We start from the raw sequence: 23,395 nt of genomic DNA on the forward strand, positions 1-23,395 counted from the left end.
TGATGGTCCACAAATTGAGACACAGATCACATAGAAGATACTAGTCTTTATCTTGGTAAGCATTCATAGGTCAGGGCAATGCAGCTGTTCATGAAAATATAGCAGTAGACACACAATGTCAACACACAAACAACCTGGTACCATATATAGTAATAGAACAGACAGTAACAAAAGGGTCCTATCTCTGCAGAAATGTATTGCCAATACTTGGTATATGGCAAGTTAAAAACAAATAAATAAAAGGAACCTCCATATTAGCCTATCTTAGATATTAATAGCATGACATAAAGCTGCCAGAGGAACAAGGAGCCTCGGTGATGCCTAGCAGATAGAAGTCTGTCTCTCTCTCTGTCTCCCCACGCTTTTCAAAATGAAGTCAGAACTGGTGAACAATATTAGCTAGGCAGCCCTGGAGACTGAGGTCCTTGGTATTTATTTATAGCACAGATAAGCACAGCACAGCTGAGAAGGGAGCTCATTCCCTGTGACACACGCTGTCCTTCGCCTCTCAACAGAATCTGATGCCAAAGGCAGAGGATGATCTCTGCTAAGGAATGGGCTAGGAACTATCACCAGCAACTCATTTTTGGAGTCAAGGTGAAGGCCCTGCTTCCTTGCTACGCTGTACCTTGCACAGCCCCACAAAGCCAGACACCACTGAGTGCAAAAGCTAACAAGTCAGAGCTAAGCTGTAACCAGCAGAAACATATTATGACCACTCCCAACGATGTAAACCAGTTGCATGGCAATGAGCAGCCCTGGCCTCCATCTCCAGCTTCCTGGAACTCAGCAAGCATGTCTACAATATCATGGCCAAATCCATCCCTCATGATGGTTCAGGAGAATTGGCTCTTGAAATTCCTATAATGCAACAAGTAGTCACATGGGCTTGTCTACAGGGAGCTTGTGCAAAACTCCTTTGACCACTGTTGGCTCCTATAAGCCAAGAGCGTACTCTTGTTGCCAAAAAGCCAACAGCATCCTGGGTTCTGCGGAAGAAACAAGCTTCACTTTGTGGTTTGGTTTTGAAGTTGTTAGATACTTTTTATTATACAAGCAGCTGCAGGGGAGGACACCGAACAGACAGCTTCCTCTTATCAGTTCCGCCTGCCCCCCACAACAGACAGTTAAAGCAAGCTTTTATATGTTTCAATTCAGGTCACATGACGCAAGATATTACAAACAGAAAGCTGGTTTGAACCAGAAAGCTGCAAGAGGGCATAAACTGTGGTTTGACCTATTGATCTTATAGGCCTACTCAGCTCAACAGGGAAAAGGGTGGGAGAAAGAGCAGATTGCAAAATAGGCGAGAAAAGGCAAGCACTAGCTGCAAGAAGTCAGCAGAAATTAAGGCCTGGGGTTTTCTTCTTCCACAGTTTTATTAATAGAAGTGTCACTTGCAAATCAAGAAAAGTGATTTTTTTGCTCTATTCAACACTGGTGATGCCTCACCTGGAGTACTGTGTCCAGTTTTGGGCCCCACACTTCAAGAAGGGTGTGGACAGACTGGAAAAAGCCCAGTGTAGAGTAACAAAAATGATTATGGAGCTGGAAAACATGACTTATGAGGAAAGGCTGAAAAAAACGTGAGTTATTTAGTCTGGAAAATACCCGAAGGGCAATTAGCGAGAAGGAAATGGGATTTTCTCTGTGGCCATAGGGACCAGGATTTGAGAAATTGTCTCAGGCTGCAGCAGACAAAATGTAGGCTGAAGATTAGGAGGCATTTTCTGACTCTAGGGGGGCCAAACATTGGAACAAGCTGCCTAGGAAAACTGGAGTCTCCATCACTGGAAATTTCAAGAGCAGGTTGGACAGACACATGGCTGGGATGGTTTAGTCAGGCACAGTCCCATCTTGAGCAAAGGGCTGGCCTAGATGACCTTTTGAGGTCCCTTCCAACCCTACTTTGCTATGATTCCTATAACTCATTGTCAGGCCATCACTGCATATGGGCAAACACCCCGGTGTCCTGCTGACATTCACTGGCCCCTCAGGCAGCTGTGCCCCTATGACTTAGCGGGAGGGAATTCGACGCCTCTTCTTTTCCCGCCTGCCACGACTTTGATGATATAATGGATTTTGAGTGAGAGGGAGGTGGTAACCGCCGGTCTCCTGCCCAACTCAATCAAAGGGGCTGCCCCACATCCTGAGGGTCTGACTCCCGGGAGGGTAGTCACCTTTCTGGCTGTTTTTCTTTCTTTGTTATTTAGGATATTTCTCTCTCCTTTTTTTTCCCTTTCTTTTTTTCTTGTAAAAAAAAAAAAAAAAAAAAAAAGAAGTTTTGACCTTTGGCCTCCTCGTCCTCAGGAGTCTTCCCGGCCGGGTGCTGCCTTGCCTGGGGTCGTTATTCCAAGCTCTTCCCTGAGCCGCCTCCCCACCCAGACCTCTTCTCCAGGATCTTTAAAATCCGTGCCGCAAGGGGGACATGATTACAAGGGAGTGCCGCTCCTGTGGCTGGAGATTCCTGCTGACGTCATCGGCATGGCAGGCACCGTTTTTGCGGCCAGGGATCCAGGCTGCTTCTCTTTGTTTCTGAAGGCTTCCTGAGGTAAACCTCACCCCTCTTTCCTTTGGCAGATGCCCACCTTCCACCCTGAGTCTCCGGTCAGCTGGGGAAAAGTAACACAGGTAAAAGAAAAAAAAACAAACCGGAGAGCCGAAAGAACGCCGCCACGATTAGGGTCGGGCGGATCTGCTGCCTCCGATGCTCCCCAGGGCTATCCCCAGATTTCCCTCCAGCACCCTGCTTCTTCTTCCTCAGTTCCACCCCTGTGGTAAGGGGATTGTCACTCCCCCAGTCTCTGCCTGGCGACTTGCCCCGGCTTTCCCTTCTTTGGCTCCTTGCCCTTGCTCCAGTGGTGACTCTTCAGGTCCACCCCCAGATATAGTCTGCGCTGCTGATTGGCCCCAATCAGCTTCACCTGCCGTGCAGGTAAAGCTCTGCTGGGGTTCCTACTGCAGGGTCGATGTGATGGCATCTGGTGATCCGTGTTCCTGGCTGGGGATACACCCCTGGTGAGTGCACTCCGGACTCTCACACTCATCATGATGAGACACTCAGTCCCACAAGTTTTTGATTTGGCTTTAGGATTTGAGATCACCAAGCAGGTAATGTAATCTTTAAAATCATCCTCCCCAACACAAGCATTTATGGGCCTGGAAGAGCTATAAATTGTTTGTACAATGAGAATCGATTTTAATAAAGCCCTTAAGTATGCATTTTAGAGATCGTTCTTCTATACCATTGTATGAGCCAGCACAGACTGAGGCGAGGCCTTGAAGTAATTTGGCAGACTGCAAAGTCAAGATAATATGGAAAATGACAAAGTTGGTTTCAGCTTAGTCTGGGGAGAGGCAGAAGGGAACTTCTATCATAAGCATTTTTAAAGCGTTTCCCCAATGCTTATTATAGCAATATTATAATTGCTATAATAAGCACCTCATGCACAAATTTAAAAAAAAGCATTTAACATAACGGAGGCAAAGAGTTTAGCAAATTTAGCAGAAAGTGGGAAAAACCTACTCCTTTAAGGAGGCTGCCAAAGGACTTGAGTGGGTGTAATTCATCCTACAGCACAATAATAAGTACACCATCTAGCAAGGGTAAAAATGACAAAAAACCCCAAAACAAAACCATTAATCCTCATCCTTCAGGGGCATGTGCTGATACTTTAGTGGAATCAGGAAGAAATTTTCTCCCCACCACAGCAGATAACTGCAGAGTTAACTAGGTGCATGCCATGGCATGGGTTTCACAGAACCAGTGCAGAACCTGGTACTGACAAATGGATGAAGGGTAGGACACTGGATATGATGGAACAACTGTTTGTCTCCATCTTGCATATTTTATGTTTCTTTAAGAGAAAGCTAAAGAAAGACAGATTTGCCAGTGGTGTTTATTAGGGCTGTGCGAAGCTTTGGTCTCTGATTTGATTCATCAGAGATTCGACCTGATTCGGTGGCCCAATCTCCGAATCGAATCAAGAGACCCTTTAATCTCTCCAAATCAAATCAATCCAGAGGGATTTGGAAAGATTTGATGATTTGGATATAGACACAGCTTTAAATGGTTTTTTTACATACCTCAAGGTAGCAGGGGCTCATGAATGCTGCGATGCTGGGGCGGATGAAGCATCCCACAGGAGTGTGGGGTGCTCCCCAGTGCACTTGGCAGCAGACCCAGAAGTGGACCAGAAGCAGTTGGCTTGGCGACTGGTGCTTCCTGGGTCTGGGGCGGGGGCACCCGGGGTACTCCGCAGCTGATTGCCAAGCTGGGAGGGTGCGGGGGGAGGCTCTCAGCGCACACCCCAGTGGACCTGGAAGTGGACCAGTACTTTTGGTCCACTTCCAGGTTCGCTGCCAAGCATGCGGGTGGCCCCACCGCACTCCTGTGGGACGCTCCATCTGCCCCACCATCCCAGCATTCACGAGCCACACCTGGTACCTCGAGGTATATAGAAAAAATATTTAAAGCTGTGTTTATGGCCAAATTGTTGATTCTCTGAATCAGCATCAAATCTTCAGATTTGGATTTGGCCGAGTCAAATTGGGGACAGTGATCCGAATCAATGAATTGAATCACTGTCTCTGATTTGGGCCAAATCCAAATCTGAATCGAATATGGCCCTTTTTGCACGCCCCTAGTCTTTATTTTATTTTGACTCTGGAAAATTAGGAAACTAGGAGTGAATTTAAATCCCGCTCTTGTGATAAGCGAGTGCAGCTGTAAACTTGGAAAAGTTTACACATTTTATCTTGTAATACCAAGCTCCTGAACTTAATCCTCTTGCTTGTTTTAAAGTCACCCCTTAGAGGGACATGTTTGCTGTCCCTGGGCCCTTAGCTGTTTGGTTAGTGCTGTTAAAACTTCTGTACAAAGCAACAGGGAAAGTCAGAGTGCTCTGTACAAGGGAGGGAGAAGGGAACATGTTTCCCCAATGCTAATTTAATTCATATTAAAAACATGTAATTAGGCTCCAATGTGAAACTTATTAACATAAATTCTTCTACTGAAGCCAGTTACAAAAGACAACATCTAAAACAACATGTTAAGTAGTTCATATTTATGCAGGAAATCCCCAAGCCAGGGCACTTCACAATAAAAAAAATGCAGATAACATTGTGGTACTGGTGTAGCTAGATTTTCACTAGTTGACAAAGAGCTGTAGTACAAAAGCTGCTATCTTCACAGAAAGTTCCCTTGAATTTTTAGAAGAACATTTACAAAGCTGCCTAAGGGATCTGAACATTCAATTCCTATTAAAACTAATGAGCGCTGGGCATCCAAACCCCAAAGTATCTTTTTGAAAATCTCCGCATTAATGTTCAGGACATCGGTTCCCAGGACGAGACATAGAGATGTGTAAATAATGGATTTTTCAGGTCATGGGCATTTCTCGAAACAACTGCAAGAGCAGCAAATCTGTTCTCCATAACTTTTTAATCTGGGGTCAAGATGAAATTATTTCTGTTTTAGATAATATCAAAATGGAAAGCCATTTCAACAGGGAAAATATTAGATGTTTGGAAAATGACAAGACAAAATGTTTTGATATTTTCAGCACCTTGAGTGAACCATCAAAAATCACTGGTTAATGGAACAGGCATTTGCTCTGGAAAACAGGACAAATATGATTCGCACTGCCAAGGGAATGAATTCAGTTGACTTACCTTGTTTTCGAAGATTATTTCAATAAATATCAACAGAATTTCAGTGATGAAGATCACCAGGAGGACCCAGAAGAACTGTGCAGAGAAAGAGAAAGCAGGCCATTAGCATTGCTCCGAGCTATATTGGCTTTGGTAAATTTAAATGGTCACGAGTCATGAAAAAAGGCTGTGTTACTTGTATCGCATTCTCATTTTAGTACACCAGCAGTAACAACTATGTTGCATCACAATTCCTGGGCAGCTCAGCTGTCAACCAACTAGGAATCTGAAGGCTTTAGGTGCACAGCATGTGAATGGGGGTGGTAGAAATAAAGGAAGATTTGGAAACACAGATGAGAATTTGCATAAAAGCTCTGCTTCCATTCTAGCACCTAAATTGAGCATTTGGATTTAATTATATATCAGTACACAGCAATCCCCAGTAGGAAAATTGAGAGTTCCTGAGCTCTTGATAACCTGGTCATTTCATTTAGGTGAACCTCACTGTAATGAAGACAAAATTCCTTTTCCTTTTAGTAGGCAAGTGGGGGAGTAGCACAGATATACTTCTGTAGCCAAAAAACCTAACTCTACTGGGTGTGTACACACGTACTAACTTTCTGACAGTTAAGCTGACTTAACTTTTTTAAGTTGACTTAACTGTCAGAGTGTACACAAGTATGTGGAACAGAGTCAATTTAAATGTGGCACAAGATAATACACCTCCGAGATATATTATCTTTAGTTGCATTTGTTAAGGTCACTTAGCTCACACGATGGCTGCCACTAGGGCTGTGTGAAGCTTCAGGTGCTGATTCTATGCGGAGGAGATTCGGCTCGATTCAGCGGCCAAATCTCCAAATCTGAATCGGATCAGGAGACGAATTAAAAGGTCTGAATCGATTTGAAGCTCTCCAAATCGATTCGGAAAAGATTCAGACAGCTTCAGAAATTTGGGCAATCCCCACTTGCTGCTGCAGGAAGCTGGACCCGGACTCCGTGCTCGTAAGTAGGGAGCAGGAGGAGGGGGGCTGAGGGAGGCACCAAGGGGGTTCCCTGTCAGGCCCCATCCCCTGCCCGCTCCCCCAGCCCCCCTGAGTGCTCTGCAACCTCTGCCTGCTCTCCCAGCTCCCCCCCATGGCTGCCCTATCTGACCCCAGCTCGTGGCTGTTTAAAAAAAAGCCCTCACTCACTGGCTGCTGCCAGGCAAGGGGGCGATCCCCGCTGCCCCCCACTGCCCCATGCTGTGTGGGGGGCTCTGCCATGAGCCCCACAACCCCTACCCACTCTCCCAGCACCCCCCACATGGCTGCCTTGCTCGCCACAGCTCCTGGCTCTTAAAAAAAAAAAAAAAAAAAAGAGAAAAAAAGCCCCACACTCACCAGCTGCTGCAGTGGCCTTGGGGCTTCTGGGAGCAGTGGGAGGCAGTGGAGGGCAGTGGGGATCACCCCCTCACCTGGCAGCAACCGGTGAGTGGGGGCTTTAAAAAAAAAATAAAAAAAAAAAGAGCTGGGAGCTGGGGCAAGGAGAGCGGGTGGGGGATGGAGGCTTGTGAAAGATTCAGCCGAATCGATTCGGGACAGTGATTCAAATCACTTAATCAAATCACTGTCCCCTGAATCGGCTGAATCTGAATCCAAAGTGAATACTAGCTACTTTGCACAGGCCTAGCTGCCACCATGTCAAGGAGCTGTATGTGTGTACTCTCTGATATGGCTTAACTTAAGTCAACTTAATTAAGTTGACTTAGTTAAGTCACCTTATTTTAACTTAGTACATATGTTAAATATGCAAATAGTATATATATATACACATTTTTATTTTTACTTAGTACATATGTATGCACCCAGCCCTAGCAAAATTCTGCATATGGGAATGAGAAAAATCAGTGCAGAAAAAGTGAACACGATCTCTCAGGGAAGAGAGAGGTTTGCATCCTTACTAAATGACCTCGGTTAGTAAAGACTGATAAATTATACTTAGCACTTTTACAGCATCTTTCACCAGTGGATTCCTGCGTACCACATTAAATGTTCAGGCTGACATTGCCAAATGCCTATGCCCAGAGTTAGGTTCCCATGTGTGGATTTAAATTCCTGATAGAAACTGTGGGTAGTTAGCCATTATTTGAGACTTTGTGAATTGTTTCTGTTAGGAGGAGAAAATTACAAGGAAACCAACACTGACCCTTATGAAAATCCCCAAACAAGGAAACATGAAAAATCAATTAAGCATCAAATAAAGCACAGCACCAAACCAACCCATGAAATGGGTGGTTGACATGAATAGACCTAATGCCAGGACTCTGATTTTGCCTGTCTTAGTACATTTTCCCTGACTTATACCCTACTGTAGTTGGCACAGTTAACTAGAAACAACTGATTTGGAGAACACGCTGGCTACTGAAGATCTAGGGCTTCCACAGTGTTGATTTAGAAAATGGTATGTAAAGATTTGGTTTTGGGGAATTGGTTTATATGCATCAGAATGGTTTAAGATGGGCAGCAGGAGTTAATTGATTTTTAAGAAGCCAGGGTCTCACACAAACAGAGTTTCTCCAGCTTGCAAGGCAGACAGGCTGGCTAACACAACAAGGCCAACAGATACAAAACATTGTGGGAACTGAGGGAGTATGCACCATACTGCTCATAATATGAGATAAAGTGGTACCAGCTAACAAGCCCCCAAAGCAGGGGGCCTGAGTCCTGGTTTTGGGGGAGCAGACCAAATTATGAGAAGACCCCGAAGGACCAAATTAGTATATCTGTATGGTGGGGCTGTGTGACATTTCACCCAGCGTTTTGTTTAGAAGCTGTTTCGATGCATTTCGAGCTTGAAATAGTGAAATCAAAATGAAACAAAAGCCTTTGAAACAGCTTCGAAACAAAACAAGGGAACTCGAAACATTTCAAACGTTTTGAAATGTTTCACGTTTCAAAGCCAGGCTTACTAGCTTTAGCTCCTGTCCCAGCCGGCAGCACCCTCCTCCTGTCATCCAGCAGGCAGATCAGGGGCTCGCCCGCACCCCTGGGAGGGCTGCGGGAGCTGTGTCGGAGTCTTCCCGGGGGTGCGAGCCCCCCGATCTGCCTTCCAGATAACAGACTGGCGCTGGGCAAAACCCACACCCAGTGCCGGGAAGATCAGTGCTGCCACTGACCCCAGGCAGCAGCACCTGGCAGGCAGATCAAGGGCATGTACTCCTGGGAGGACTCTGGCACAGCCCCCACAGGCCTTCTGGGGGTGCCGGCGGGCCCCTGATCTGCCTGCTGGCTGACAGGAGCCGGGTACTGCTGCCTGGGGTCAGCGGCAGCCAGGGCCATCCCTGGAGGGGGTGAATCAGGGCAACCGTCCCGGGCCCCGCACTTTGGGGGGCCCTGCAGAGCCAGATGGCATGGCCATGGTGACTCTGAGACACTGGTGGCTTTGCGTCTGGCCGCTCACTACCCCCCCCCCCCGGCCACCACTGCCACTGCTGATTGTGGCAGCAGCAGGTTCTTTGCATCCAGGCCACGCAGAATCAGGGTGGGGGCAGGTCCCTGTACAAACTGATTTGCCCTGGGTCCTGCACCCACTTTGGGTTGAGGGTGTGGGGCCCAGGGCAAATCAGCTAGTGCAGGAACCTGCCTCTGCCCTAATCCTGCGCACCCCAGCAGGCAGATTGGGGGCCTGCTGGCACTCCTGGGAGGGCTGCAGGGGCTGCACCGGAGTCCTCCCAGGGGTGCATCTGCCTGCCGGATGACAGGAGCTGGGTGCTGTTGCTTGGGGCAGCAGCACTGATCTTCCCGGCGCAGGGTGCAGGCTGTGCCCAGCGGTGGTCTGTCTTGTGGCAGGCAGATCAGGGGCCTGCACCCCCAACAGGAATCCAGCACAGCCCCTGCAGCCCTCCCCAGGGTGCAGGCAAGCCCCCGATCTGCCTGCTGGATGAGAGGAGCGGGTGCTGCCACCTGGGACTGGCGGCAGCAGCAATTTTCCTGGCGATGGTCACAGGTGGCAGCACCTGGCTTCTCTCATCTGGCAGGCAGATTGGGGGCCGCACCCCCAGGAAGACTCCGGCACATCTCCTGCAGCCCTCCCCAGCATGCAGGCGAGCCCCCCCAATCTGCCTGCCTGCTGCATTGTATATTTCTCACAATAACCTATGGGCGAAACATCGAAACAGCGTCGAAACAGCAAAACAGTTTTGACGAAACGAAACAGAACAGTGCTTTTGAAATGAAACAAAATGAAACTTGAAACGAAACACTGTCCTGTCGAATTGTCGAGATGGAAGTCGAATTGGAATGGTGCTGTTTCCCACAGCCCTAGTGCATGGGGCACAATACCAGCCCATCTCATTTACCCCACTGGAGGTGGGGAGTGGGCCTCAGCATCCTGCCTCCAGACTGCTGGCATGCTGACATATGACACGTAAGAGAGTGCCTCAGAGTCACTCATATCCTGGCCAGATGTATTTTGACTCTGATGACAGCCCTGAGATTTGGTTGATATATAGAATTGCTTGATTGTTTGCATTGCTTCTTTCTGTTATCACTGTGTATCAATACATTTGCCTATTATCAAATGGAGAGGTCATGGTCAGTCTGAGGGTGTTCCCCCCTGCTCTGGAACAAGGCCTCTGGGTTCTAAATCCAGAGCCAACGCACAGGATCCCCAGACAAAAGATCTCTGGACAAAAACCCAGAAGTTGGTAGGTGGATAGTAAGTGGTAGCGATGGTCTGACCAAAGTGGTCAGAGAGAATCATAAATTCATAGTCATAAAGAAGTAGGGCTGAAAGGGACTTCCAAGAGGTCATCCAGTCTAACCCCCACCTGAGGCAGGAACATCCCTACCCACATCAGTCCATACAACCATAATCTAAATTCTATATAAGACTACCATCAACCCTGATGTAACACAGACCTAACACCCTAACCTGCCACAGGTAAAGCAGGGGAACCATGGCAGACAATGAGAAGAGATAGCTCATATGAGATGTAAGCTATGCATTCACTTTTTCTCTGTAATTAAGCTGGAAGTGCCATATTTAATTTGTCTTAAGAGAAAGGTAAGTCTAGATGTGTTCAGTAAATTGTTTTTCTGAAGTCTATTTTCTCTGATTAATAGACGTGGATGTGTTATGATGAGTCCCGCACGAGTTATTTCATGCAGTTTGCCTTCACTGGGGGGAAAAAAACAAAAAACCCAGAGATCCCTATAGGGGTTGAGACAGAGCGAGGTTCTGGAATCAGCATCCTACTGTCATCATGCGTCAAAAGCACCTGGACAAAGGTGCCCTCTCCTCCAGAAGAGAAAATGCCAGAGAAAACAAAGGCAAACACAGAGGAGAGAAGCCCAAAGAACCAGGAGGAGAGGAGAATGGTTGAAAGCACAGCTCACGATATCTAGCCTGTACATTCATGACCCATCTAAGTAACCACAGTGCCATGGCGTTATAAGAACTTGTCCTCAATTAGCTTTTAATATGCTCATTATGCCTTTTGCTTTTCTGATGCATTTGATTCAATGTAACAACCTATTTTCCTACTGGAGACAGTTTAATGAGAGACTGGTAAAAACAGGTAACTCCTGTAGGATGTCAGCTCTTTCAACCCGGCTGATCAGGTTTTCTTTGTTGGAATGGAGGCATCTAAATGTGTCGTGCTTGTGGCTTCCATCCTCAGCTACCCTCCTTTGCTTTCCCTATTTCTTTTGTGAAGAAAGATGACCTGACATCACCAGAATGAACAGGAATTTTGCTGTTAAATCCGATCCCAGTGGGACCAGTACCTGCTGTCTGCGCTAAACTGCAGTGTCTAATGGCCAGTTACAGTACTTCAATGATTATTGCAAGAATTTATGCTCCTCTCTCCTAACTCGGTGTTTTTCAACAATTTGGGGCTGGCAGCCCACTTTATCAGAAAACATTGCTCTCCCTCCCCTATATTTCTTAGAGTTAGAAATGTTCTACAGATAATAATGCAGTGCAGGGGAGGAGTGAGATTTGCATTGCTCTAAAATGTATTAAACTGTGCAACAACTAGGCACTCACAGCACTGTTTTCCTGACCTGGCTTGGGGTCCTGACCTACCATCCCAATGGGCAGCTGTTTCTTTGCTAGGTTTGGATAAAGGATAACTGCAGAGTTTGTGTGTTTGGATCTAGAATGATATGCTGCAACGAGGAGCAAGACGTAGGAGCTCACTGTGGAAGGTGGAGCTAAGAAAAGCAGGGTCTTAACTCACATAAGCTGAGAGAGAGCAGTGAAACACCAAATGACATTTCACAGTGCATTGCCCTTCCATCGGACCTCTGCAAGACGAACTCCCCACTTGCCTGCAAGCTGTACTCCAGCTGTAAGGTTAAGCGCAACTCCCCAGTGAAGGACGAAACCAGAAGGCCCCAAGTCATTCCTGCCATGCCAATCCAGAGAAGCTACTTTGCTGATGAGTTTGGTTGAAGATGGATGTCCCGCCATGATGGTGAGGGACATTATAGCTAGTTGGTTTGCTCTGCTGAAACAGAAGCCATCTAGTCCTGTGGCTAGTTGATGCCAGGACTGTCTACAGCTCATGCTTCTGGCACTTAACCACAATAAACAGTACTATTAATATGTGACACTCCTACAGTGCTTTTCGTCCATAGAGCTCACAGCTCTTTGATCCCAGCTTCATGTAGCTCAGGCCTATTCTTATCAAATCCCACTGACTGATCAAGTCTCACTCCTTGATGAGACTGGAAGGCTGTTCTTTGCACATTTTACAGTGTAGAAGCATACCCAGAGGCTACATCTCTTAATAGTCTCTGATAGAATCCACTGGAAATGAAAATCGCCATAGTAACTAACAACCTCATCAGATGCTTTTGAAATACAAAGCAAGTTTATGAAGGCAATTTACTTACCAAGACATTAAATTTGCTTCGGGTTTCATTTCAATGTGCATTTACAAAGCATCTTTCAAGGGACTTTTGTGTGAGGAAACCATTTACCACACTCAATGAGACTGGTCAAAGCGCTTTAAGGAGTATAAAAGCAGTTTCAATAGCACAGTTAGAACAAAAGAACACGCAAGCCTACAGTAACTCCACTGGAAACAGTGGTGATTACTTGGTACCCAATAGCTTTGCTTCATTATCTTGTTAACAATTAATTGTTATAGTTACCACTGTGGAAATATCATCACCTGCATTATACTCTAAATCAGGGCATAGTGAGTCTCATGTAATTCAATCTGGATTTTTTAAATAAAGGAGTACAGTTAACCAAGACTAACGATTTGCTACCTTGTCTGCATTCAGCAGTGATTAGGACCCTACTGAATTCACGACGGAAATGGGCTGCTCAGTGGCTCCTTTAATCTTGCAGGTTTTCTCATGTGCGACACCCCCCTCTCCCCTCCCACTAATTGGTGGGGGCCCCCGCTGCTTCTCCTAATTATCAGAGAGATGAAAATCATGGTTTTAAATATAGCACTGTTTTTACCTCTCGGCCGGTCAGCACCAAATAGCAAGGCCACCGGGGCCCCTCAGCTAATCAGCAATGGGGGTGCGCAGGAGAACCTGCAAGATTAAAAGAGCTGCTGAACATCCCACTTCTGCTGCGAATTCAGCAGAGTCCTAGCAATGATGTACAGAGAAATAGCCAGATGTGGATATAGACAGGGAAGGTATTGCTGAAATCACCTGCAAGATGACAAAACTGAGTCTTGGGGTAGCAACCTTGAGGCTGCAGAGTCTGCTCAGCAGTGTGTAGAGAAAAGGAGATGGTGTACAGGACCAGAACTGGACTTGTGTTCCCAATCCTTCCCTAGTCCTATTGCATGATGATGTACCTCAGGTCTCCCATCTGTAAAATGGAGATAAAAGGGCCCAGACAACTTTGTAAAGCCCTATAAGCTCTCTGGATGAAAAATATTTTACTGGAAAAAGGTAACTTGTTGGAAACATTGCCAACTTTCTTTTACCATTGTCTCAAATGATCAACATAAAGTATTTTGGCAGCATTTGCCACAAAGGAAAGGTATGAACATATTTTATCCGTGAGTTGAACCATGTATCAAACAGCTCTTAGAAACTGTTCCTTATTTCTGATCCAGCTCAGGTCAAGACTCCAGAATATGCTATACCTGCATCCAGATGAAATGAACACAGATTTTTCTGACCTTTCTTTGATTAAATCATTGGATTCAGTTTCCATTTCATGCACAGCCAAAGGAAAGCAGCTTTTGTGTGCACTCCACTATGTACCAATAGCTAGTAATATTCCTTCACTTTCCTTGTGGTCACATTCAAAGACAGAGCTCACTTTAAAGCAATTTAAAGAGAGAGGCCCACCAACTTGGTTAGGCCTAAGGTGAAGTCTTTCTCCTGGTTAGGGGGAGGGAGAAATATGAGGACAATGTGGCTGCGGGGAAAATTGAAATGAGACCTCTTAGAAAATAGTGCATCTGTGAGGAAAGGCATTTAATTAACTCTGTAAATTGGAAGACTTAAATTTGTGAGCAAGAAACCCCAAGCAGATAATTAGATGTATAATTTCTTTTTTCTTTCCAATGACTTTGCCCTTCATGGAACAAAGACTGTATCCTTTGTCAATTCTAGGGCTTGGTTAATCCTCTCTATGCATATCCTTTGTTGAGCCACCTAAATCTCCAAGTGTTTACTAGTTACTTTTTCTTAAATCATGATTTCAATCATTAAGCTTCTATTAGAGAATCCAGACTCCTCCATACTTAAGAACAACCTGAGCATGGTAAGATGGAGAAGTCCTTGTTGGTTTCTAAATGTATTTGCTTGCTACTTGCTTAAACCTAGGGGCTGTGAGCAGCTCTGTGTCTTGCTGTGTTCTGTTAGAAAAGCTATAAAGGAATTTTTGTCTTCCAAGTACTTCCTAAGTGTTTCCTTTGGCTGCTACGGAACCAATTCCTACCCAATATCAACACAGTTACTCCAGAGAGGAATTTGGCCTGTTATCTTAATGCCCCTTGGCATTTCTGCAGGGGCTTTCTGTTCCTTCTATTCTGCCCTCCCTCTGACACCGAGGGCTCCATCTTTGCTTTCCAAGGCATCGCTTTTACCACCTTTGATTACAACCACCTTGAAAACAGAACCCAGGAAGACGTATAGCACCAGCAAGTCCAGGAAGTGCAGAATACCATGAAGAATGTTTGTGGCACATATAGCGGAGTGATCGAGCAACAGTTTTCCAATGCAGTTAAAATAGCAGGAGTTGCAATGTCGGAGTTAGTTCAGAAAGGCTGCAGTTAGTATGAGCCACATCCACTGTGCTTTTCTTTGTGCAGACTTGAGTCTAACAGAGTGGAGACCGAAAGGCATGCACACAGTGACACTACTCAACTGTTCTGAACCTATCTGGAAACAGGACAAAAGGTAACTAATCATGATGCTAAGATGGAGATGATCAAGAATGACATAAGACAGAGAAAAAGGAGTGGCCAGAACACCAAGTTAATGCTCCTTTCTGTCAAGCGTTGATGTAGTTCAGATGTGAGCAAAGGCTGCTTGTACTACTGAGGGCAAAATGCATCAATCCTGATTGAAGTTTAGAGACTGACAAAATCATCAATTTTGCTTGTTAAATTGATTCGCAATCCTAAAGCAGCACAATCACTCACCTCTACTCATCCTCTTCCTGGCTGCTTTCATCGGGCTGACTAAAAAGCTAACAGCAAAACCTGGAACACTTGAGCTTTTCATCCACATGATATGAATTACCTCAAGTACCACAAAGTGCACTCACAGCACTAGCAGATACCTTATTCTGTGCAGTTGGGTAAGGGGTTGAATATTGCTGTGATGGAAAAAGCATGATGCAGTGCCCAGGACAGGCGTTGGGAGCTACCCAAGTTCTCGGTCATGATCTATCTAGAAAACTCATCATAAAACTACCACTGAAAGACAGTGCATCTCCGTACTGCAGTCCTACAGGTATCAGTAAGACGCCCTTCATCCACTGGTTCTGGGGAGGAGGAGAAAAAGGAGAAAGAGGATCTGTTTCCTTAATTTGTCCCATGTTTTCTCTGTCCTTTGCTGCATCTTGCTTCTTTCTTAGCTGTTCTATTACTGAAATTATTACTTTTCATTAGTGAGGCGGTTGGCTACTATATATCACTAGGGCAAAATGCAATACCCCATACACTACAGGTTCTTTGGTGTTTACAAGATTGTGTTGCTACGGTTAGCCAAAAGGAGCCAAATTCATTGCTTTGTCATCAAGAAAAATACCCCAGAGACACAGTGGACTCAATACATCCAGTTCTTTTGAGGACTGAGCCACCTTAAAAAAAAGCAACGTAATTCACCCAACTCTACAGAAGAAAAATAGCCAATAAAAGTTTTAGTGACCAATTTATCCTGCTCAGAAGAGGACAGATGAAGTGGAAACAAGTCCTTCATTTCTTATTAAATTAACACTTACCTGAGCCAGCTGCCTTGAAAAAGTTCATCAATCCCAACATCAGCAATAAATTATACTGTTTAATTTTCTTATATGCTTTGACAAGAGATTAATCACTTCCATTCCTGAGATCAACGCAACTTGAAAATGGTCTATTACCTGCTTCTTACTTCATTTAACAACTCCCCAGCACTATTTTGTTTCATGTTATTAATCTTGCCCATGGCAGAAGCGAGTACGGAAACACGGTTCTCAGGGAGACAGAAACAATACATTATCATAGCTTATGTCCCAACCAGGGGTGCTCCCAACAAGAACCACCTCCTTGCCATTTAGCTTTGATGAGCAAGTAAAAATCTGGATCCAAACCAGCCCTGGTTAGGTTTCCTGAGCCCAGAATTCCTCCCAGTTCAGCACAGCGGGGAGCAATGCCATGTAACACTGATGGAGCCACCTCTGTCTTTATCTCCAACCATTTTGCAAGCATCATTTAAACTTCACAACCTGCCTTTGGTGTCTATCTTCCACATCACAGATATGGAAACTGAGGCATGGGTGAATTGAATGACATGTCCAAAATGATGCAGTGCTGAGTACTAACCATAAGATCACGGAGCCCCGAGCCATACATTTTCCATAGTCTCCACCTTTTAAAACCCAGGCTCCTGGTGCTTGGATTTTGCATCTGTGATCTACCACTGATCTAAAGTTTTGAGCCCCAGTCTCCCATGTGTCAGTCCAGTGCCTTCTCAGAACACCATCCTTTCTCCCAATAGTAGTTTAGGAGCAGCTATAATGCCTGACTTGTACCATAATTAATTCTTGGATTCTGCGTGAAGGCAAAGACAGGGAACGGGTGGAAAATGAAAGCCTTATAGCAAAATTTTTAATAACACACTTGCGTAACATTTTTCCAGGAGGGCTTTGCCTCAGTGCTCACAGTTCGTAACAAATTAGCTCTTCAGACATGGGATTCTGCACTAAGCCAGTACCAGAAGCTATTGTTCTGTGCTTGCAAAAGGGGTAAAACAGAGGTTTTGCCTTACTGGTAACAGAAATGCAGCCCCTGCATATTGCAACACATGGAAGAGCTGAAAGCCCCTGTGATTGGGATCCATTGATATGTAAGGTGCAAATCATTTGGTATGATCAACTGGAAGCCACAGTAGTGCTGTATCACCTCCAGCACAACTCAGCACAACGTGGACTCCACCTGTGCTGAATAGAGGGCATTAATCCCAAAAGTCCTTATTTAGGTATCACTGTGCCCAGGGGTGAAAACTAGTTTCACTTTTTCTTGCTAGAAGATCAACTATTTGTCGTTTGGGCTCAGAAAAGTGAGGAGGAGAGACAAGCCAGACACAGTGGATTGGATAGAAAAGATCTCCCAGAGTAATATGAAAAATGTGTGTCAGGCACAGATAATCTCTGTGATGTTTATTTAATAAAAGCAGCCTCCATTCTTGCTATGTTTCTGTAATCTTAGGCTTTCCAAAAAGGAAAAAACAGGCTCTTCACAGCTGCAGGGATTCTCTGGGACATTAAATATTCAAAATACATTTTTTTTTCTCCCCATGGCAGCCTCTCAAACTTCCTCCTGTGAAATACAGTCTATGTGCACAGAATCCTCAAAAGCAAAGGCAGAATGCCAGAGCCTTTGAGGCAACAAGAAGAGAACATGAACCCATTTGGTGGGGGCTGGGGAGAGATGAAGGGAAATGGACCCAAATTTCAACCAGTTTTTCTGGTTTCAGAAACCTTCTGAAACTTCTTTCCAGTGTGGTCAAAATTTCCATCCAGCTAAATAGAGCTGAAATATACCACATTATGGGTTAAAAAAAAGTTTCTCCCCTCCGTATTCCAACATTTTAATGTTTTATAGAGAAAAAAAATCAGGAGAAGCACCAGTAATTAAGACAGCCAGTGTGCCTTTTACTTTGAACTGTAGAGACCCAAATCATAGTATGACTCCTGGTTCTCCTGAAGCAACTGTCCTTTTATCCACCTCTAAATGTGACTTTCAAAGGTATTGGATGTGAAAAGTGGGCTAGAGTGTGCTCTAACAAAACTTTCTGCCACAGTACCTGAATTCACAGCCTTTCAGTGCTGTCTCTGCAGATGCAATTGATTCAGCCGACAAGCATGCTTCTTACACACTCAAAGAGCCCTGATCAATCCAGGAAATGGTAAAGAGCTTTTTTTTCTGTTCTTGATTATCCATTTCCTACTTCAGCTCAACAGTCACAGGAAAAAAGGAACGTGAGAGAGATAATGAGGTTGCTGATTTTTTAAGTGCCCATCAGGCAGCCTACACGTGTCAATAGAATGGTGTGTCAGTCATAGGGGCTAAGTACAGAAAGTCAAAAAGCCCGAGGCTGAATCGATTCGGTCTTTGCAGGTTAGTTTAAGCTGTGTAGATTTAACCGATCAGTAAGTGAACAGACATTTACTTTTGAATCTGGGAATGCAGCCACATGCCTGCAGTGGCCTAGGCCTTAAGCTAGGGCAGGGGTGGGCAAAATGCGGCCCGTGGGCCAGATGCGGCCCGCCAGACCTTTCTATCCAGCCCACGGGGCACCTACTAAATTTAGAAAAAATATATTTATCTGCCCCTGGCTGCCTGTCATGTGACCCTCGATGGCTTGCCAAAACTCAGTAAGTGGCCCTCCGCCCGAAATAATTGCCCAGCCCTGAGCTAGGGAGTAGCACTACAGCACATCTCCCTGCTTGGCTGGAGTAGACAGCTTGGGCCAAGGCTAACCCAGCCACCTTCCGAGGGCGGGGGTTTGTGGGAAAGGTGCAAAGCATCCTGGGATGCTGGGGGACTGTGAGTTAACTTGAATCTGGAGGGCACTTGGGACAGAAGTTCAATAAATCAATTTAATCTAAATCAGTTAAGTCTGATACTACATCCATCCACGTTTATCTTAAACTGGCTCTGGCCATTTTGAAAACCAGTTTATGTCCACTGAATTTCTCTTGTTACAGATTTGAACTGGTTTCCAATCACTTATACACGTTTATGTGTCATTTCTGTCCCTAGCCAGGAGGGCACAAGGATTCTGAAAGGTGACAACTCAAAATGCAAGCATTCCTAGTCAAGGTTTTCTCCCTGTGAAATGCATCTGTCCTTTTTATTTTCAGTTAGATGCTAGTGGAGATAGGCCAAACCTAGAGCCTTTTTATTCAGAATACTTGGTACTCTATTCCTTCAAATGGTGCTGGTTGGAATAATATGGGAGACAGCGCTGAGTAACTCCTGGCAGGGTTTTGCCCAGGGCACAAAACTTGTTAGTTATGCCACTGCTTCTCCAATTCCTTTATAGCTTTATTTTGGAACATGCATTTTCCTCACTATTCAACCATTCACTTACAGTTTCCTATAAGCCCATGGAAAAAAGTACTGCAGTGTGAACTGACATCAACACAACACTGTTACATGCTACAAGAGCTGCTCCTCAAATCTCATTTCTTAAAAGGGACACTTTAAAGACTGAGGTTTTGATTCGTTGCTGATCTGATTTGATTGCAGGTTCCAGGGCAAAATCTACACTTATGTTTATGCAGGCACAGCTCCTTCATTAATGTTCCTAGGAACTTCCGTGTCTGTAAACAGCAATGCAAATATATTGTGTGATTCTGAATGAAAGCTCTATTATCTTGCAATTAAGGAACTTGTCTAAGATGGGCTGAATTAAAGAGCATTTATCTAAAATCTGGCACTCAATTTAAGCTACTCTATTACCCCTCTCATGTTCATAGGAGAAGATTGTGACAAAAGATGACATACCACACTGCTCTCCCTAGCTGTCTGGAAACATCACTTTGTCTGCAGCATGTGTCACTGAAACTATCTTAAGAAATCTAGTCCTTGTCGAAACATTCAAAGGAGAAAATAAATAGATACCCAGAGTATATTAAAAAGCAGTTCACAACTTCCGCAGAGCAGTTCAGCTCATTAGATGGGCTCGTTCTGCAAAGTGAGTGAATAGACATATATGGTATCTTTATTATAAAGAACTGCAGGGGGGAATAATTGCACCATTAGCAAATCCATCGTTTATCACTTATTTTGCAAAAAGCAACATCTTTCATAGGTTTCTTTTGCCTGTCTACCGGATACAACAAACAACTGGCAAATGTTATATATAAAGCCCATTCATTTTACTATGACAAGTGATTTTTCTAACTCAAAGTCTATAACCCTCTGGGCTTGATTTTATGAGCCTCTTATAGAAAAGCCTGAAATAGGTTAATAGGAAACCATAAACTTCCTAAGGAATTTAAAGATAATTTTATTGCCGTGATAAATGTCTATAGGATGGTTCAAAAACCTATTAAAAGAACTGCATTCTTTATTCAAGTCAGTAAGGTTTAAGAGTAATTTATGTAGAACCCTATTAGTTTCATCTTCATTAAATTCTATAGTGCTTTCTTGTGCAAAGTGACTCACATAACCAAATCCCACTGAAATAAATAGGACTACATCCAGAAGCAAGGTTTACAGGATAAAGGTATCAGTTTCTACATATGAAAGCTGACACTTTCAAGCTTAACATAATAAGCAAGAGCCTCATTCCTCCTTTAAAAACTCCCATGAAAATTACATTGCAATGCTGGAACCTTTTTCACAGAAGGCCACAACATATCTTCCTACCCTATATCATTTAACACTATCAATGAGCAAAGCAGACAGCAACTATCTACCATGAAGGATTGCTACCTCTGTATCTATCTGAGATAAGAATTGCTTGTTCTGTACTGACAGTTGAGGGTAAGCCCAACAATAAGTCATGTCAAGTCCACCAGATGCTATGACAAGAGGGTTTATACGTGTGATCAGTGTATGCATGATAATAGATGGTATACTGTACCCTTGAAGAAGGTGGGGGTTGCGGGGGGGGGGGGCTAAGACTGTGTTACCTTAATGTCTACCTTTGAGTACCTTAGTTGATTCAGCAGTTCACAGATAGTCTACATGAGGAAGGAAACATGAATCCAGGCATCAGGCTTTTGTCTTTCAGACAATTCAGAAACGATACATTAAAGGAAATGTTTTTTCCTTAAATCAGCTTTAAAGTTAAGAAAAAAATCAGCCGCAAGGTTAGCACTCTAACAAGTCAGATTTTCCGTTGCTTAAAAAGAGACGCATTTAAAAAAAGAAATAGGATATACTTCTGAAAGGAAGCTCTTCTTCTGAAAATCCAAATTATTGTTTATTTGGACACAGAAAGGAAATTTTCAAAGCTGCTTTGAAGGAAAAAAAATATCTGCCAGGAACATCTCCTTTATTCTGAGCAAATGAGGACAATAAAGACCAGAGGAACATGCTACTAAGGCTTTGCAGAGTAACTCCTGTTTTATCAGTACATTAATTAGCTTGTCTGCCTGGTATGAAATGCAGAACCATATTTTATTTATACAAACCAGGCCAGTTTATTTATGTGGAGTTGCGACTTTTATTAGTTTTATTATTAATATCATGGGCCTCATCATCTTCATCCTGGGGGGAAAAAGGTGGCAGCTGCAATGCCCTGGTTGACAGAGGGTCAACCACAGAACTGACTTTGAACAAGTAATGATGGGCTGAAGATCCCTCTGAAGTGACCATCCCTGATGAGTTATTCTCTCTCAAAAAAACAGTTGGCTTGTGTGCTTCCCATGGCATTGGCTTCTACTTATCAAGTAAGGAGAAATTCTCTCGAGAGCTTAGTCTGTAGAATTTATGGAAAACTTGTCAAACTGGACCTCAATCCCCCAAACCTCCAGACCCGACAGCAAAGTGCCATGAGTTACAGCAGGATGATACATGTCTGTCAGTGCCCTTTATTATAATACTGGTTTAAGAAGTCACATACAGAACTGTACAGAGGTGAAATACCAAATGGGAAAATGTAATACATATTTGGGTTTTGCTGGTTACTCTCTGTACAAAGCAAGGAGAAAATAATGAATTTTCCAATATAATGATAACAAATAAGGGGAGACAGGAGTAAACTGAATTTGAAAGTTCAAATTGTTTTAATGTCAAGAGAATCAGTAATTCCCCTAGATATTGCCAGGAAAACAAAACCACAAGAAACAACAAAACTGAGCTGAAGGAGCAATCAACCCGTGTAAACTAAAGTGATTTTAAAATCTAAGAGCAAAGGGATGAATAATTTTAATCTAATACTCGATTTTGTAAGAAATCACATAGTGCTTCTTTCACAAAACCAAGCTTACAACAACACAGCCACTATACTACAAGTCAGTACGAAGTTCAAAACAGAAGGTCTTCCAAACACACACAGCAGTGCTACAGTTATCAGCTTACAATTATCACAAGTGAAAATTGAGATGCTTGGCCAGATAACAGCATTGGACTTTGAAAAGAGCTAAAATGCCTGATTTGTGCCTCTTGACATGCTTGGATTTCAAAGCAGCTGACAAAGGTCACTTCTACGCCTACATATACAAGCAGAGTAGCAGACTTCTATGTATCTGATCCAACTGTTCTTTGGCCCAAGAGTGACCCTCATTTTCCCATTTTGCAGACGAGTGACAAACAGTAGTACTTCAGTCACAGTCAGTAGAGTGACACTTGTATAAAAATGATGCAAGTGAGAGAAGGCAACTGATCATCTTTGCTTTGCTCTTCGAACATGACCTGCACATCACAACATCTATACATGGCACGTGTCTCACATCAGTCTCCTCTTGTAGATCTACAGTTGTCTCCATGACATACCCCATGGCCCCTTGGAACTTACTGAAGTCAGCACCTGGATTCTCCTGCTCTGAAAGCAGTCACCAGATCACCTGGGCCAAACCAGTTTCCATTACCTGCTAACAAAACCAAATCAGCCAACAGCTGAGCAGTTGCAACTCCAATCCCTGCCACTAACCAGCAGCACTGCATGTTATTACTAGGGCTGAGAGAAGCTTCGGTCCCTGATTCGATTTGGTGGAGATTCGGCTGAATCTCCAAATCTGAATCAAATCAGAGGAACTTTAATCCCTCCGAATCGAATTGGAACCCGCCAAATCAATTTGGAGAGATTCGGACAGAGACACAACTTTAAATGTTTTTTCTACATACCTCAAGGTAGCAGGGGCTCGTGAGTGCTGCGATGCTGGGGTGCGTGGAGTGTCCCACAGAAGCATGGGGGGCTCCCCAGCATGTTTGGCAGCAGACCTGGAAGTGGACCCAGAAGTGGACATCTGGGTCCGCTAGGGAGCACACTGGGGGCCCCCTTGCACCCCCCCAGCTCAGCAACTGGTGCCTCCTGGGTCTGGGGGGGGCACCTGGGTACCCCCCTGTGGCCAATCACTGAGCCAGGGGGGACAGGGCCCCCCCCTCCCCCGC

The 23,395-nt window shown here is 44.4% G+C and overlaps 1 protein-coding gene across 4 annotated transcripts in view; it reads right to left on the reverse strand.

The window, feature by feature from the left end:
• LOC102562685 (tetraspanin-15) overlaps positions 1-23,395 on the reverse strand; it is a 282,668-nt gene that overhangs the window by 108,723 nt on the left and 150,550 nt on the right. For all 4 annotated transcript variants that reach the window (XM_059730567.1, XM_059730568.1, XM_019482686.2 and 1 more), the window contains one exon: positions 5,674-5,748. In XM_059730567.1, the coding sequence (XP_059586550.1) occupies positions 5,674-5,748 (75 nt within the window). The remainder of the gene's footprint in view (positions 1-5,673; positions 5,749-23,395) is intronic.

Source organism: Alligator mississippiensis, chromosome 7, assembly GCF_030867095.1.
Source record: "Alligator mississippiensis isolate rAllMis1 chromosome 7, rAllMis1, whole genome shotgun sequence".
Taxonomy (NCBI): domain Eukaryota; kingdom Metazoa; phylum Chordata; order Crocodylia; family Alligatoridae; genus Alligator; species Alligator mississippiensis.